We start from the raw sequence: 18,365 nt of genomic DNA, 5'->3' as shown, positions 1-18,365 counted from the left end.
TACCTAACAGGTGAGGCCACCAAGGGATGGCCGAGCAATGAGCAGAGGAAAGTAGGAGAGGAGGGAGGGGATGAGGGAGAGAAAGTGGGATAAAGAAACAGGGAAACACACAGTGCCTAACGATAGAGGTTTCATAACCTGCAGACTGGAAAAAATAGGGAGAAAAAAAGGAGACATTTTAAACAAAAGACAATGAAACTAAACAAGAAAAAATGGTAGTGGATACTTTATTTTGTTGTATTTAAACAAGAAAGTTTGGGATATTTCCTTGTGGTCCTCCTGCCCCATTTCCCTTCTCCCCCATTTTCTCATGGTGCTTTATTCCGTTTCCCATCATCCTTCCTGTCTAATTATCCAGGCCTTTCTCTTCTTAAATATGTGATCCTCAGTGCTTGTCTTTGAAGGACAAAAAAGTTTGCACATGTTAGGAAAACTTAGGATCTGAAGTGCTTGCAGCAACCAGAAGCATTGTACATTTTGACTCATTCATTAGGCTTGGAGCATCGTGAGTCAGTCCTCCCACTCTGGGCAAGGAGCTGTCCCTCCCAGAAGGCAAAAACAGTGCAAAGAAGCTTCATATTAGAGAGTTGCAGGTACATCGATGGGAAACACCATATAAACAATGAAAAAAATCATCTTTTCAAGTTGTTGAATTTTCTCCTTCATGATCTTAAAAAAGCTACTAGAAATCTTTCATTTAATAAACACAAGCACATATATACAGTAGAAACTTGGATGTAATATTTATCATGGCAATGTTTCTTAAAAACATTACTTCAGGGTTTATCTCAAATGCATTGAGGACCATCACTCCATCTGTAAATAATCTCAAGAGTGTGGTTTATTTTCTCATTCCTTAAAAAAAAAAAATATATTTGTTTGCTAAGTGCAAACACTGACATCACATGAAGATGCCAGTCTTTACACACATTTATAAAAAGAGCATAAAAGAAATATGATACACTAGTACAAAGTTTTACAAATTAATACAAGTAAAATATATAAATTACAGTGAAATGAAGGAAGATTGTGGTTCTGTCTTGGGGTGGTTATTTTAACAGTCATATTGCTGTAAAGAAAATGAAATATGCATTAGGCTACAAACAGGCTAAATGAACAATGATGGCATTTCAGTCTTTTAAATTTCTACTTTAAGCAAGCATGAAACTGGCTGATCTCAACTTCAGCAGAGTTTCTAGGGCCAATACTGAGAGCTCAGACAATGCTCACAAAACATTTCCTAAACAAACCAGACAGACCAGTTGTCCTCTCGGAGTAAAGGCTGCAGAAAGGGGCCATGGAAACTGTAGCTTACCAATGCTCAGTTGGCTTTGAGCATGTTTGGTAGGTTTTTAATCTTAGGAATTTTAGAGATAATGCCTTGGGAGTTTCACACAGGAGTGGGCTCAGTGTGGGTAACCTTTCTCACTAAATGCTACCAAGTTCTACAGTTGACTCATCTTCAGTAAAAAACTTGCTCTTTGAAAGTCACTTTTGTCTTATAAACAAAGGTAACAGAGCTGCTCTGCAGTGTTGGGAAAAGCAGCCACTCCTCCTGTGACTCAAATGTAAACCCAGGGGACTAGTTTCTCCCTCCCAGGAGAGAGTGTCGCTCTGCTAAAGCGCGACAGTAACTTTGGTCACTGGCACACTATGCCTGTCCCCAAGAGGCATGGGAACTGAGGCCTAGGGGGCCGCACAAAATTTAAGCTGCGCCTCATGCAGCTCAGAGCTAACGACAGGCTACTTAGCAATCGGAGAGGGCTCTTGCCTGCCTCTCCCAAACCATCTTGCTGGAAACGGCTCATGGTAAAGGGTTCCCACGCCTCTGTTTTCTTGGGATTTTGGCGAGCTCCCAAGGAAATTATTAATCTTACTGGATTAGCCTAATCAGGCAAACTAGATTTTTATTTTAACTTCCCCTCAAAAAATTAGAAAGTTTTCATTTACTTACAGCGATGTGTATTTTTTTATGGTAATAGTGGACTTTTGGTGTTCACTGGGTTTTGTCTTATTTTAAAAGAAAGTTAAGAGACCTTGAACCATTTACAGAGAAGTAAATGGTTAGGGAAATATACATTAAATAAATTTCTATTTACCTAATCCTGTTTTACAGAATAAGACATAAAACAACACCACCCTCCAAATTAGACCAAAGCTGACCTTCCATCAATTTAATAATATATAATTTTTAGGAGGCTATAGAAACAAGATGTTCCCCACTACTAACAAATGCATATTTTTCTCCAAAATCATATCCCCAGGAAACAACTGCTTCCTGGTTTTCTTTCACAGTGAAAGGCTTTTCATGAGCTGCTACTAGTGATTCTCTCTGCTCAGCTGTTTGAGCTTTTTATGACTTCTTATTAGAAAGGAGCTGTAGAAAACCCAACAGAACAGCAAGTATTGCATACAGGTTAAGAGCAGGTGCTGCGGCAAAAGATGACCCAGGGTTGGAAGCCCATTACTTTCTTGACTAAGTGATTTTAGGCATATTGCTTAATGTCTGAGTCACAGTCTCAGCTGAAAAATCGGTTTAACACTATGCCTAATGCAATGAATGTTGACTATTATTTGTGAAAACTAGTTGGGAACAGGAGAGAAGAAAAGAGAGGACATTTCTTTTGTGTCTGCAGCCAGAACAGTGGGTTGGCTCCTGAATGGGGCACTTTGTCTATGGGTGGCATTTTCCCATATCCACAGAGCTAACTATGAAGGTAACTGTAACATTCAAGGAAACTTATTATTGAGAGCAAAACTGAACACTATAAATACTTTGCCACAAAGACAATGTAGGAATAAATGCTGGTAGGCTGAGCAATGTTTGATTTTTGCTTTTTTCTCTGTTACGGTGCATTATATTGATTGACTACATGAGGGACAGGCTACAATTTTTTTCATGCAGGTTCTTACCTGATGGTGAGTACAGCAGTAGCCACATATGCCTCCAAGCATTCCGTTTATTACTTGAATGAGACACAAGATGAATTCAATTCCACCTAGTGCCAAGAGTATAGAAAACAGAGAAACATTCCATTCCACAACGTGCCTGGGTTCGATGCACTGGGACCATGTGGATGTATCCAGAAGGTATCTGTGCATAAAAAGAGAAACTTCTGACACATGACCAGACCTAATGGGATATCTCATAAGCTACTTTTTGTGCGGTGTCTTTTCATTCAGAAAAAAGGAATGAATTAATCCAATGGCCTATCTCAACTTCTTCCAATCCATGACATTCCACAAAACAACAGTTTAGCCCAATTTTGTTGCCATGATAAACATAAAATTTAACAGAGAGTATTGAGCACTCAGTGTGAGACATTGAGCAGGGCTGCGAATGCAATAGTGAATATGACATGGGCTCTGTCCTGGAAAAGCACAATTTCAGGGAACAGACAATAGCTATCTCACTCAACAGATATACTAATCAGGTAAACCAAGTGTGAAAAAGCCACAGAGGAATGAAACCTAACTTGGACCAGGGAGAAGACCTACATATGTAGCTTTCCCACAAGTCTGAGCTTCATGAAGGTAGAAACCAGACTTTTCATGATTGTTTATCTAGCCCCTAGACCACTATCTGGAACATAGTAGGTTCTCAACACATTTTTAAAGTAATTGACTGATACATAACAATCCAAAGTTACTATGAGAAATTTTAGGAAATAATGCTGAGGTAATATCTGAATATATATATATATATATATATATATATATATATATATATATAATCTTAGGAGATTTTCTAAATACCTGGATATTCTTATAGTCTGAAAAATTCTCTCATTCTTCTTCTAGAATTTTGACCTTTGGTACATCATAGAGTGTTTAAATCCTTAATGAAACAGGATTTAATTATGTGAGAAAATCTAGGATTGACTTAATTCCACAAAGAGGTCTGGTATGATTCTTTCCTTTTCAGTTTTTCCTACCACACAGAACGGGGTTGGGAATTAGAAACTTAATTTTGGAATGGCTCACTGAGACAATCCACAAATCAATTTGTTTACAAAACATTCTGTCCTTCGGCTCTGTCTTTCTTTCTTTTTTAAAATTCTTCATTGTTTAAAGCATTACATATGTCTCCTTTTTCACTCATTGCCCTCTCCCCGGCCATTCTCCCCCCCACCTCCACCCCCCACCCCAGCACATGCCCTCACTTCCCTACTGTCTGTGTCCATGGGTTATGCTTATGTGAATGCATACAAATCCTTTGGTCCCAACCCTGTTTTTCTGTATGTCACTGAAACAAAAACCTGTAATTTCAGGATCAAAAGTAAAAAAAAGTTCTTTGGCCCCACTTGGCTATTGAACAACTAATCACTGGCTTGTGACCATTATTATTCCCCATGTTGCAATCCCTGAACAGGTTGAAATGAGGAATAACATAGAAGCAGTTTTCTTGTAGAAGCTAAAGTGAATTATGGGAGGAGTCATAAAAAACTTTAGCAATGGCTCTCAACTCTCCTTGTATTCCAGCTATATTAGTCATAACTTTTTTTTAAGAGATGGGTTTTTTGCAGTAGTTTTGTATGTCTGTGCATACATAAACAACCAATTTCTACTAGTACATTCAGTATGTACTGAACAAAAAAAAGTCACAATTTTTGAACACCAAAATTTTACTCCTGTAAGTGCTAATTTTCTTTCAAAGGCTACCATTGGGTTGTATTCATTGTAAGCAAGTAGATAATATTAACAGCCAACAGTGATAGTGCTCACAGGGTATTTGCTTCTATGACAAATATTTTACATATGGTATCTTGCTGACAGCTGCCACTAGTTTTATTTTACAGATGAAGTAACTAAAATGCAGAGATCTCAGTTCACTTTTTCGTGGCCATTTAGAGACTAAATGCAGAGCTTGGAAAAAACTCAGGTTTATCTAATTCCATACTCAATCTTATGACCTTATTACATGCTATAAAATTCATGGGGGACAAACACTCTTCATAATATAAAGATAGTTAAAATTCATTATTTATATTATTTTTAATTATTTATAGCTAAGCCTTTCAAAATTCAAAGAAGCATGTCATTCACTTGTTATAATGTACATCAGTTTCTATCAGCTGTTTCTGTTCATTTCTTAATAACAGATAAGAAATAAGTATCAACATAAAACAATGGAGCATCATAAATTATCCTGATGTTAAAATTGTAAGACCTGTCTTATATAGCAACTAGAGGCCTGGTGCACAAAAATTTGTGCACTTGGGGGGAGTCCCTCAGCCCGGCCTGTGCCCTCTTGCAGTGGGACTCCTTGGGGGATGACCACCTGCTGGCTTAGGCCCACCCTCCGGGGGATTGGGCCTAAGCTGGCAGTCAGACATCCCTCTGGCAGCCCAAGAGCCCTCAGGGGATGTCCACTTGCCAGCGGGGAGCAGGCCTAAGCTGCAGTCAGACATCCTTAGCACTGCTGAGGAAGTGAGGGAGGCTCCCACCACCATCACTGTACTGGCAGCCATCAGCCTGGCTTGTGGCTGAACAGAGCTACCCCTGTGGGAGTGCACTGACCATCAGGAGCAGCTCCTGCACTGAGCATCTGCCCCCTGGTGGTCAGTGTGTGTCATAGTGACCAGTCATTCCCAGTAGTTCTTCTGTTAGGGTCAATTTGCATATTACCCTTTTATTATATAGGATAGAGGCCTGGTGCACAGGTGGGGGGTGACTGGTTTGCCCTGAAGGGTGTCCTGGATCAGGGTGGGGGTCCTCCTGGGGTGCCTGGCCAGCCTGGGTGCGGGGCTGATGGGTGTTTGCAGGCTGGTCACACCCCCTTTAGGGTGGGGGTCCCCACTGGGGTGCCTGGCCAGCCTGGGTGAGGGGATGATGGCTGTTTTCAGGCTGGCCACACCCCCTTTAGGGTGGGGGATACCCACTGGGGTGCCTGGCCATTCTGGGTGAGGGGCTGAGGGCCATTTTCAGGCTGGTCAACCCCCCCCCCCCCCCCCAGCGACAGGGACAGAAGCTCCCAGCCTCTCCTTTTTTCTTTTTCTTTTTTTCTTTTGGTATTTATTTACCTTCTATAATTGAAACTTTGTAGCCTGAAGTGGAGCTCAGAGCTGGCCAGGGAGGGTGGGAGGGAAGCTTAGCTTCCTCCATCACTAGGGGCAACCCAAGGCTCCAGTTCCGTGGCCACAGCCCGCTGAAAGCAGGTATCTGGGGTTTATTTACCTTCTATAATTGAAACTTTGTTGCTTTGAGTGGCGCTCAGAGCTGGGGCCACGGCAGGCAGAAAGCTTGGCTTCCTCCATCATTGGGGCAACCAAGCATCCTGCTTGCTCCAGCTCCGTGGCTGCTGGCCGCCATCTTGGTTGGGCTAATTTGCATATAGTTGCTCTGACTGGCTGGTGGGCGTGGCTTAAGGCATAGTGAAGGTATGGTCAATTTGCATGTTTGTCTTTTATTAGTGTAGATATCACTTTAAGTAAGGATACATTGTACATAGTTATGTTTATGTGAATGTGTATGGGAAGGAAGAGTAGTAGTATGATTTTCCTAGGCTTTGATTAAATTCACATAGTTTCCATCTATATAAGGATTCCATAATATTTCTTATAAAATAGTAGAAGCAGCCAATTGTTCTGAAATAGTGTACATATGAACACAAACTATAGCCAGGCTATGTGGGTTCAAATCCTGATTGCATGTCCTCACAATGTGGCTTTGGTTAAGTTACTTCATCTCTCTGTGTCTTTGTTTGCTCATTTTTTTAAGTGGGAGCGATAGTGGAAGTCACCTCACAGGGTTATCATGAGACTGCTTCAGTGTGTCCATTAAAAAGCCTTAGAGCTTCTCCACATCAGGCACTGAGCATCAACCCTGAGACACCCTAATCCATGACTGAGTCAGTGCCAACAAACCTGGCTGAGTGGATGGATGAACGGATGAATGATGCCTTTTTAGTTTAATGGGTTTCCACTATACACATGTGGTGGATAAGAATGTGTGGTCTGTTACAGAACAATTACTCACTGTCCTTCAGTGTCCAGAAAAGTATAGTTCCACTGGTTGGAGGAATCAAGACATAGTGGTCCTGCCGCTAAGCCCAGAGCTGCCACAATGACACAGTAGCCAGACCCTGCAATTCCGATGAGAGATGCCAGCACAGAAGAAAGCATCTAGAGGAGGAGAAACACTGGGGGTGAGCCACAGAGCATCCTGCAATGGTGTGAAAACCAATGTCTCCACCAGAGCAGGAGGACCTACCGCACATCTTTTGCCACAGTTGTCGTGGCCACAGCAGCCACAGCAGTCCTCTTGTTCCAGCCCAATGAAGACAAACGCTGGCAGGAATATCTGATTAGAAAACAAACAGATTAAAGTCATTGTCTTTCCCCAAGTCCATAAGGGTCAGGTTCAGTACTTTTGGTAAAATACATTTGTTTCTGACATTGTTAACTGGCATTGGGTTAAATTGATCAGGCATCTCAAATAATGTGAAATGATGAAGAGAAAAAACCCTCTAAATGTAATATCTGCTTGTTTTCATGTAATGTGTAAAGCATTCTTTAGGGTGAGGGTGTGTGATATGGGAGGACTAAAACAATAACCTTTGAATGTGCTTATTTCACATGAGTTCCTAACATAGCCCTAGCTGCAACTGCTGCTGGGTTTTGTTGTTGTTGCTTTTTGCAAGTGTTGTTTTGCAATTATTAAACCTTTCCTTTAAATCTGATTTGTTTTTCATTGCAAAACATAGAAGATACCAACAATCCTTAACAGAATAACTGACACCTTTTTTTGTAAATGGAAGAGATGGAAGCTCTGTAATAATAAAAGTGAACTGCTTCTTTGAAGACATGATTGTATGGTTATAGCTTTATAACAAAGCTCTTTATATAAAGTAAGTATGACATACTTTGAGATAAAAAGAAGCTTAAACAAGTACAATATTATTGAAGGACAAATGATTATATTAATGTGATAGTAATGTTTAAATTCAAAGCAGATTTATCAAACTATAATTAGTATATGAAGGTTTAAATGTTTTAATATCCTTTATTTGAATAAGAAAACTATTTTGTCTAGTATTAGCAATTCTATAAACTTCTCTTTAAAATTCTCAATTCCAGAATTTTAGAGTAGCAAGCTCAAGTTTGTACACATTCTTTCCATGATATGCTTAAAGCTAGTATTTTCAGCTCCAAAATTGGCAAGCACATTCCTCTCACTTCAATTAAAAATAAACTTTGAAAAAAACAACACATTCCACTGCTAGCTTCAGACACTGATCTGCTGCTAACAGCAAGATTTTCCTGGACACCACACCCAAGAATTACATAAAGGAGAAAATCTATAGTTCTTTCTAAATAATAATGCACTCACAATTTATATATATATATATATATATATATATATATATATATATATATATATATATATATTTTTTTTTTTTCCTGTTGCAGATGCCTGAGGACAAACAGCAAAGATTTTGTATCCCAAGTTCTGTTGATTTAGACAGAAAACCAGCTGACTCCTCTCAACTCCCCAGAGCAAAAATTATCCAGGGCTGCCAGCTTCAGGACTAGAAACTCCAGTCTCTCTAATCTGATTTAACAGCTAGTATCTGTTTCTAGTTGTAAAGTAAGAGAGTTTAGCACAAAGATAGTTCATTTTTAGTTGAAAGAGGATTTTGTAAAACGACATCCAATAAAATTAGTATCTTATACCTATCTCAACTTTTGCATAATCTGCTTTCAAAAGAAGAATGAACAAAAATCACTGGATTTGGAAATAGGCATTATAGAAAACTTTCCATGAAAACACAAGAAATCATCACATTAAACAGAAGAGAAGTTGTTAAAGTTGTAATAATTTTGAACAACTTACCAGCAAGCCCCCTCCTATGATGCCAGAAAAAAACCACACAAACTTGCTGAGGTGGTCTTCAGAGGCATACTTTGTTTCCCCATTGGGAAAGTACAGCAAGATGTTAGCTACAATGCAGAGGATGGCGAGCCCCACCAGAGACTGTCCGATGCATCGTGCGCACTTGCCGTAGCACATAGTGGCAGGGAGTCTGGGGGTTATTTTTCCCCCTTCACTCTGCAGGTGAGGGATGGCCCAAATCAGATGGGAGTGTGCCTGTCTGCACAGAAAACAAAAGCCGATTTTCAGCCCATTCCTACAACCTCTTAAATACTGTGATTCTTCGTCACAGGGTGGATGAGGTAGCTTGCTTTCATTGGTCCTGATTACAGGCTGCAGTTGGGGAGGGGAGAGAGAAGGAATGTCCCGCCCTTCAAAAGGGTTGGGACAAGTGAAACCAGGGGCAGGACATGAGGAACAGTCATAGGGAGGAGAGAAAATGATTAATCCTCAACAAGAAATTAGCTGTGCAACTCCTTTACAGGATTAAAAAAAATCCACAGGAAAGTCTAGTACAACTTACTAGTAACTGCCAAGTGTAAGTGTCCATGCTGTGATCTGCCCGGCTTGAGGCTTTGAAAGATGGTGGACTGTGATCCTGCTCCATGCAGGACAGTTTTCAGTTTGAGAGCTCTGGGTTCACTTCCACTTCTGCACTGATTTAATTCGAAACCCGGTCTAGTCCCTGAGGTCTGAGCTTGTTTCCTGTTCTGTTAAAGGCAAGGCGTCCAAGCCATTGCCCATGGATTTGAGCAAGCTGTCTGGAAAATTACAGAGCAGCCTTCTTTCCTCTGCCTACGGCATGCTCTGCAGGCTGTCCTGACTGTCCAGTCTTCCAAAACAAATCTGGTACTAAAACAAAGATGGCATTAGTCAACATCAAGAGCTCAGACACCTTTTTATTGCTGAGTATTGCTGTCAGGCAAAGTGATGGCAGGGAGGGCCCAGGGAGGTCTACAGTGTGGGGGAAGGATAGAGAAGAAGAAGAAGAAGAAGAAGAAGAAGAAGAAGAAGAAGAAGAAGAAGAAGAAGAAGAAGGAGGAGGAGGAGGAGGAGGAGGAGGAGGAGGAGGAGGAGGAGGAGGAGGAGGAGGAGGAGGAGGAGGAAAAGGGGGAGGAGGAAAAGGGGGAGGAGGAAAAGGGGGAGGAGGGAGGGAGGGAGAGAGGGAGGGAGGGGGAAGATGGAGGGGGAAGAGGGAAGAGGGAGGGAGAGAAAGAGAAGAGAAGAGAAGAGAAGAGAAGAGAACTGACAAGCAGACTGGGGACACAAGATTGAGAGAAACTGGAATGACTAGAGTCACAGTCATTGATGCGGGGGATGGGGCAGGGTGAACTGTGGTCTCCCCAGCCAGACAGTCCCCTGAGATGGGTTGTCACAGGCTTACACATAAAGGCAGAAAAAGGGTGTATGACCAACTTTCTGATGTGGTTCCTGCAGAGAATTCTGGTTCTGAATCTGTTTAGCCCTTGAATAGCAGGTTGGACCATCAGGCAGCATGGGAAGAGGACAGGGTGGCCAGATGAGCCAGGACAAAATAATGAGGACAGAAAAGAAGCCAAAGGCCAAGATGGTGAGTTATTAATTCAGAAAAGAAAAGGGAGTGAGGCTGGTGAATCCAGAAGCTCAGGCGGAGGCCAGAATCCAAGGAATTTGGGCCAAAACTAGAGAGCAAGATGCATACTAAATGTGAGGAGCCAACTGGAGTTACTGACGGCAATCCACTCTGGGAGGAGGACTTAAGAGGAAGCATGGCCTGAGCATGCTAGCAAACGTGAGGCCATGATCCACACTAGCCTGAGGAAATAGACAAATGGAAAACTTAGTGTTGGCAGGGAAGCTGGCACCACTGTCTGCTCAGGTGTAGGGAGGCAGTCTGCACAAGTGCACCATCCCTTCACCACCATGCATCCAACAACAGGGAATGGGTGCCCTCTGTCCTGGCTGAAGTCCTACTGCAGGCAGGATTCCACAGATGTCAGGGTCTGGGTGGCAGTATAGGTGAGTGAGTTGAGGCATTCTCATTCTAGCCTTCCACTCTGTTGATCTGTCCCACCAGTTTTTCCATGACACCCACCACACCCTTGTCTGTCTAAAACCCTGCATATAACTCCCATTTTGTCCTTAAACATCACCCCCCCCCGCCCCCATCCAGCACCATGCAGACCGTGATGCCCTAATGTATATCCTCATCAGCCATCCCAGCTCTGCTAAGGTCTCAGAGAGCAGGCTATCTTCCAGGGCATAGCAGCTAAAACAGTGTCAGCATTTAGTTGGCTCTCAATAAACATTTGCTAAATTTTGTTCAAATAAATAGCAGAGTTGAGTATGTTCATTTCTAAGGTTATTTGCTTTTAAGAAAAACCAAAATGTCTTGTGAAAAGTTAGGCAGAATTGGCATTTCCATTTGAAAATTTTCAGTTTTACCCAGGATTCTCAGGAGCAGCTAATCAACCAAGTGATTCTGTGGTTCTCTTTTACATTTCCAGATCCCAGCTACCTTTGGGGGAAGATGACAAAAACTGTTATCTAGTTTCTGTACATTTAGGGGAAGAGGGAGGAACAATTAAATAGTATGCAGCCTCTCTCGTTGCAATAGAATTTTATAGCTCTCTTGTGTGGAGCTGCTTCCAGGTGAGGAAACTGAGGCTCCTATGGGTAAGTGAGGAAGCTAGAGTCACAGGCTGGTGAGTGACACACTCTGGATTCCTCCTACTCAGGTCTCACTGACTCAGACACTCGTGACCTTTACTTTACATGTTGACATCACAACACCCTCTCCAATGAAAAACGTGGACCAGATTTAAGCACTTTTTATTTGTCATTTCTGAATAACATAATTTCAAGACATTAATTATTTTGGTTCTACTTTAATTAGACAAATGATTTTAAAGTTAACCTTGTATTTTCAAATGAGAACACTTCCCACAAACATGGGTTGAATGGCCAGAAATCTAGTGGAATCACAGCACTAAGGCTATGGCCAATAGTCAATAAGCTTGGTTTTATTGTAGAAAAATAGAACTGTCAACAATCAAGATATATGCATGCACAATTAAAAGTTTAAAAATACTAATTAATTTTTCCTAAATTCAGTATAGGAGAGAAATAATAAAACCTATTTTCATTTTTTTTCATCCTGATTTAATGTGTAAAAGGGTTTCCCCACCTGGCCTTTGATCTTACATAAAAAAATATGTTAAACATTTTCCTCCAGAAAGCTTGGGGTGGACCTCTCTCCCTTGTGCTTTTGTGCCATTAAAAATTCAGCCCAGTGGGGCTTCTGTGGGAATTGGAGATCATACAAGATTGAGAAGTAAGTGCAGTTGGCTTGGAGCTGATTTTTAGACACCACTTTCCAGGGTTCCCTGATGAAAGGAGCTTTTCTTTGGTGGTTGAGTTCTGAATAAAAAAACCTTCCTGCTATAAATCTGCTGTCATTTCTGTGATTTCAGTGCTCTCACAGACTTAGATTGAAGTATACATAAGAAGTGGTGTGAGCAGTCTCCAAGTTATCATTCCAAGCTGGTGAGCTAATACTCCACCTAGACCTCCTGGTCTCACTACTCCCAGTCAAACTGGTTTTTGTGGTTGTCAGTCAAAAGCCAATGTGGCAAATTTCCCACTGATACTGAATGAGCTGAAAACTCCAGTTACTAGTGATTTTGCCCTAGGGGAATTTTGCCAAAAACCTTTCTAGAAATGGAGCAGTTGAGACTTGGTGTGTGTGTGTATGTGTGTGTGTGTGTTTGTGTGTGTGTGTGTGTGTGTGTGAGAGAGAGAGAGAGAGAGAGAGAGAGAGAGAGAGAGAGAGAGAGAGAGAGAAAGAGAGAGAGAGAGAGAGAGAGAGAGGTTTGGCTGTAAAACTTGGTTCTGACCAAGGTAGACAATTGATTGACCTTACTTCCTACCTTCCTGTGCATAATCTCTGCCTGACATTGATTCCAGCATCTAGCAAAAACACATGCCTCAGATTTCCTCCCCAGAAAGGGAATTGAGATTCTAACTTGCTGAATAATCTAGTGACAACTTCTTCATTGTGTTAGGTTACAAAAACACAGTCATGTACTATGAGTACTTTGATGGGAAATCCATTCCATTTTCAAGTTAAGCCATTAGCTACCCCTGTTTCAACGGACTAAAAGATTCTGCGGTCATGATTTTCAACAAGTCATGGTGATTTGGAAATTACTTATTCAGACTTAGAAGGTGAGGAAAACTTGAGCAAGAATTGCAAAGGAACTAAAACACCAATTTAAAACCTAAAAATTATCTAGAATATTTCTAATGATTCTTTCCTTGCCCAGAAGGAGCCAACTAAGCTTTTTGGGGAGACCCTTCAGGATAGCTGTTCCTGGAGGTAATGAAATCAGGAATTTGGTATAGAGATGTCAGTTGTTGAGAAGATATTATTAGAAACATGCTTGGGATTAGACTCCCTGCTTTGCCTTGCATCTTCTTTGCAGACAGATTCTGGCAGCTCTCACATCTCCTCAAGAGAGCACCAGGGTGAATGATTGTGGGCTTTGTCCTCCTCCAATTTCTCCTCCTCTTTCCTCTTTTCTCAATTGTCTTGGTGTCTGTAGGAATCTGAGCCCCAGACAGTCACATTTAGATTTGGCACCAGGCTTGTGTGGTTTTCTTTCTGACTTTTATTTTCTTTTTTAATGAAGAAGGACGAACATGAACATAAATAAACAGAAAACATTTTTTTCTTGAATCGCGTATGTGGCATTTCACAGGGCTATCTTTAGCTTACAGTATATTACAGCATATTAAAGAAAAATTTAAAATTATTGTAGAGAATTCTTAAAAATTGTAGAGAATTTCTACAAGAGGGTAAAGATTTCTGACAAATTCACTTTTTATTTATTTTCTGAAAAGGATATAGATCAGGGTTTCCCCTTCATTTTCATTCTTCTGTCAGAGCTTCTAATCAACATGAGGATCATTCAACAAATATTTACTGAGTAATTACTGTGTGCCAGGTATGAATTGAAGAACCTTACATGTAATCTCACTAAATTCTCACAATCACCTTTTGAGGAAGACACTGTTATAAACACCATCACACAGGTGATTAAATTGTAAGTAACTCTCCCAAGATCTTATGGCTTGTCCATGGGGCCGGGATGAGAATTCAGGCAGTCTGGATCCAGAGCCCACCCTCTTAACCATCCCACCATTTTACCTCCAACCCAGGCAGGTGGTAGATGAGAACAAATATTTCCATAAGTGTTAATACCATTATATGTAAAATACACCTAGCCCCCAGATATTGGTTTCTAAATTTAATTCTCCAATAAAAAAACAAAACAAAACAAAAAACCCAAGACACTTTAAGAAAATGGCTGGTTCTAGGGCTGACGCAAGGAAGATTTGGGGGTAATTCTGAAATGTCTTGTGTCAGTGTTTAGTGGTCTTTTAGGTGATGATTAGTAAAGTTTAGTCACAATAGATGACACAGGAAATACTTGGGCTAAAAAAATGCATTTTACTCTGTCCTGAAAACAGAGGCACAGTATGCCATGCAGGGCCACAGGGAATGACACCAGGGTGGTCAGGAGGCAAAAGGGGCAAGAAAGAGGGCAGAGCTTAGGCCACCTTTATTGGAGTTTCAAGGGAAAGGCAAGGCAGGGTAAAATAAACAATTTAGGATTGCCTAGTTTGGATAATTGTGAAGAGCTATAAACTATAGGGATGATCTCTAGTTGCCTGGCACCTGGCACTGGGATGATTAAGGAAGCAGAATATTGCCTCCTGGGGTCAGGAGTCAAATAGAGGAGGACTGGCACAGGATTGGCCAGTCTATATATTGAAGGTATGCTGGGCCTTTGCTATCTCAAAGAATTGGCTAGCTCCAGAAGGTGTAGTCTGTCCCAGCCAGAAAGGTTTTTAAGATACCAAACACCTTAATATACAGAAAATAAAAATATAAGCTAGAAAGTCAGGAAATGCTCACAGAATGATTGTCCCCTGTTGAAAGGACACAAAGGTCAGCTTGAAAAGATTTTCACGGGCAAAATCTGGAACAATTTGAACATTAGTAATGGATTATAACTGGTTGAATAATTAGGAATTCACAAGTTTGTAGAGCTATTAACTAAAAGTTCAAGGAAAATGTAACATTGACATTGTCTCAAAGTACGTATCACCCTGCAAATTCTTATATTTACAAAAGGGAAAAGAGTAACTGGAGAAGACTGGTGGACACCACCTTAATCAGGTGATACAAGTTAATATCACCAGTAGTGAGGCTAATGAATATCATGAGCCATCTGATAGGATGCAAAGAGGGGGACTTTAATGTGCCCCCCCATAATCCTACCTCTGATATTTATGTCCTTGAATAATCTCCTCATCATGAGTATGGGCAGGACCTGTGACTTCTTTCTGAGCAATAGAATATGGCAAAGGTAATGGGATGGCATTCTGTGGTTATCTCACATTATATAAGGCTCTGTCTTGCTAACAGTCTGACTCAAGAGTCTTACTCTCCTTTTTGACTTTGAAGAAGCACAAGTTCTACAACCACAAAGAAATAAATCCTGCGAACAACAGAGTGAGTTTGGAAGCAGTTCCTCCCCCAGTAGAATCCTGAGAGAACTCAGCTGTCAATTACACATTGATTACAGCCTCATAGAGCACTCAGCTACACTGTGCCCAAAATCCTGACCCCCAGAAACTGTGAGATAATAAATGTGTGCTGTCTTAGGCTGCTAAATTTGTGATAATTTATTGTGCAGTATAGAACACGAATACAGTTACTTCTACCATATTCCTGCCAAAGATGCGGGCAATCTTCAGATGTGTCAAGGTAATGAAAGTAAGGAAAGACTGAGGAAATAGGCTTGGTTGCAGCAAACTGAGGACACATCTCAACTGAATGCAAGGCAAGATCTTGGATTGGATCCTGGCCCCTCGGGGAAAAAACATTGCTATTAAGGACATTATTGGAACAACTGGTGCAATTTTAATATGAACTATGGATTAGATAGTAGCATTGGATAATTATTGAATTCCTTGATTTTAATCATTGTAAGATGGTTATAAAAGAAAATGACAACGTGAATATGGCAAAGTGTTAACAATTGGCGAATCTAGATTAAAAAATATAGGAGTATTTGGCACTATTCTTGAAACTTTTTAATAAATCTGAAATTATCTCAAAATAAAAATTTCAATGTTAGAGTTCACCTTTAAAATTGTACTGGAAATAAGTCAGGGAGCCCTATTGCCATTTTGGGAACCCCAAGGGACTTAGGGACCATAGGTTGAGAGCAATGCGCAGAGAGAGCCTCAGCTACGGATGGCTACCTCAGCCAGTCCACTCTCAGCAGATTGGGGAACGAGGGCCTTAGGCCTAAAGGGGATCTGGGCAGTACCCCACAGAGTCCACTATATGTCACCACATCAACTTCACTGCACTCAATCCAGGAATTATTGCTCCTAGGTGAATAACGGATAAGAATTAGTACCAAAGGGCAACTCTTAACATTAAATTCCTGACAACATACCAAACCCATAGAAAGTGATAAAAGGTTTTATATACTTCACACTCTTTATATGCTTTCAACCTATGGAAACTGTCTTACACAAGGTATATCCCTTCCTGAGGGCAACCCACTTGTAATGACTGATGAGAAGGAATAGACTTAGGTCCTTGCTTCAACTGAGGCAACTCAGAAGGGCCACCCTAGCTCCAGAGCTCCATGTGGAATCAGTCAAGGTTCCTGTTATAATTGCATCATAGTTTAAGTTCTCCTGTTGCCCAGTTCTGCTTCTTCCTCCCTTCACCTCAAAGCTGATGATCCTAAGAGCACTCCTTACAAAACTTCCTGCAAGCTAATCTCCATCTGTAGTCTACTTCCCAGGTAAGTTCATTTTTAGCACATGCCTTCTCCAAACCTATCAGACTATCTCTTGAATAGTAGATGCCCTGACTATATAGATGCTCCTTCCCATGGAACGCAGACATTTCTGATCCATAAAGAATGTGAATTTTTAAATTCTGATTTTTAAAAGGATAATGTGGAAATAGAACCTAACAAAAATTAGATATTTCTCAGCCTTTCTTCTTACCACATTGTCCTCATTTGAGAAAAATTGATCTGTAATTATTTTGTTTACTTCAAAATTTTAAACTTACAGAGAATTAGACAGAATCATATATTAGCCCTCCCATATAGCTCCTCGTTCAACTTCAAAAATTATCCACCACCAATCTTGCTACATCAATACCTCAGCTACTCCCTCTCATTCATATTATTTGAAGCATATTCCAGACATTATATAATTTGTAATTTTTCACTATGTATCTTTTAAAAAAAAACATTACTAGCATAACATTATGAATTACTAACAGCAGTTCCTTAATAACATCAAATATGCTTCCAATGTTCAAATTTCCAGTTGTCTGAGGGATCTCCACCCCCCCAGTGCACAAATTTCATGCACCAGGCCTCTAGTATGACATAAAAGACCTGGTTTTTATTGGTAACAAAGGCTGATACTACTGTGGTTTCCTGCCTACTTTCATAATTAAAGAAAATAATAAATTTCAGTTAGAGCTTAATGGAGACAAAAACACAAGATTTTTCCCATATGAGTTGATGAATCTCTTAATTCTTCTGTGCAGCCCTTGTTAAGAAGCCCTTATATATATAATTTCCTAAACATTCAAGTATATTTGTATATATTTTTAAATTCCTAGAAGTGTTTTGAATTAGAAAGTGCTAATACATTTCTAATTGAATTGTATTAGAAATACATGGGGAGCGGGCCAAAGCCATCAGTCAGATATCCTTAGGGTTGTGCAGAGGCAGAAGAGGCTCCCACTACTGCTGCTGCGCTCGCAAGCTGTGAGCCCAGCTTCTGGCTGAGCAGTGTTCCCACTGTGGGAGCACACTGACCACCAGAGGGCAGCTGCTGCATTGAGCATCTGCCCCCTGGTGGTCAGTGCATGTCATAGTGACGGGTCATTCCACTGTTGGGCTGAAACCGGCTTTCCGACATCCCCCGAGGGGTCCCAGATTGCAAGAGGGCGCAGGCCAGGCCGAGGGACCCCACGGGTGCACAATCGGGTCCAGGGAGGGACGCGGGAGATTGGCCAGCTGGGGAGGGATCATGGGAGGGCTCCAGGGTGTGTCTGGCCTGTCTCGCTCGGTCCTGATTGGCCAGACCCCAGCAGCAAAATAACCTACTGGTCAGAGCTTCTGCTCCCTGGTGGCCAGTGCATGTCATAGCAAGCAGTTGAGTGGCCTTAGCATATCATTAGCATATTATGCTTTGATTGGTTGAATGGCTGACCAGACAACTGGACATTTTGCATATTAGGCTTTTATTATATAGGATGATGTAAATGCATCATAACAGAGGCTGTGTGGTAAGGCCTAATAGATGTCCCCTCTATTAAAGAAATCAGGGACTATATTGTCATGCACTCATTCGGCGAGCATCTCCAGCGCTTTCTCTAGCCCTGAGCAGTCTTTCTG

The 18,365-nt window shown here is 41.1% G+C and overlaps 1 protein-coding gene and 1 pseudogene across 2 annotated transcripts in view; one reads left to right on the top strand and one right to left on the bottom strand.

Annotated features, from left to right (window-relative positions):
- Window positions 1–214: 214 nt before the first annotated feature.
- Window positions 215–9,158, bottom strand: TM4SF1 (transmembrane 4 L six family member 1). Its single transcript, XM_081088412.1, has 5 exons — window positions 8,836–9,158; window positions 7,213–7,302; window positions 6,979–7,124; window positions 2,914–3,094; window positions 215–1,069 (listed from the first exon to the last, which is right to left on the bottom strand). The coding sequence occupies exons 1-5, from the start codon at window positions 9,010–9,012 to the stop codon at window positions 1,055–1,057; spliced, it is 609 nt and encodes a 202-aa protein (XP_080944538.1). The 5' UTR covers window positions 9,013–9,158; the 3' UTR covers window positions 215–1,054.
- Window positions 9,159–10,369: 1,211 nt separating this feature from the next.
- LOC308515439 (large ribosomal subunit protein bL19m-like) overlaps window positions 10,370–18,365 on the top strand; it is a 49,094-nt pseudogene continuing 41,098 nt past the window's right edge. The window contains exons 1-3 of the transcript in view: window positions 10,370–10,444; window positions 15,347–15,433; window positions 15,618–15,688. The product of the transcript in view is annotated as a large ribosomal subunit protein bL19m-like (transcript). The remainder of the gene's footprint in view (window positions 10,445–15,346; window positions 15,434–15,617; window positions 15,689–18,365) is intronic.

The sequence above is a fragment of the Myotis nattereri genome (genome assembly GCF_964212035.1).
Source record: "Myotis nattereri genome assembly, chromosome: 3".
Classification (NCBI taxonomy): Eukaryota; Metazoa; Chordata; class Mammalia; order Chiroptera; family Vespertilionidae; genus Myotis; species Myotis nattereri.
The sequence above is the reverse complement of the archived record's forward strand: the minus strand, read 5'-3'. Positions and strand labels throughout refer to the sequence as shown.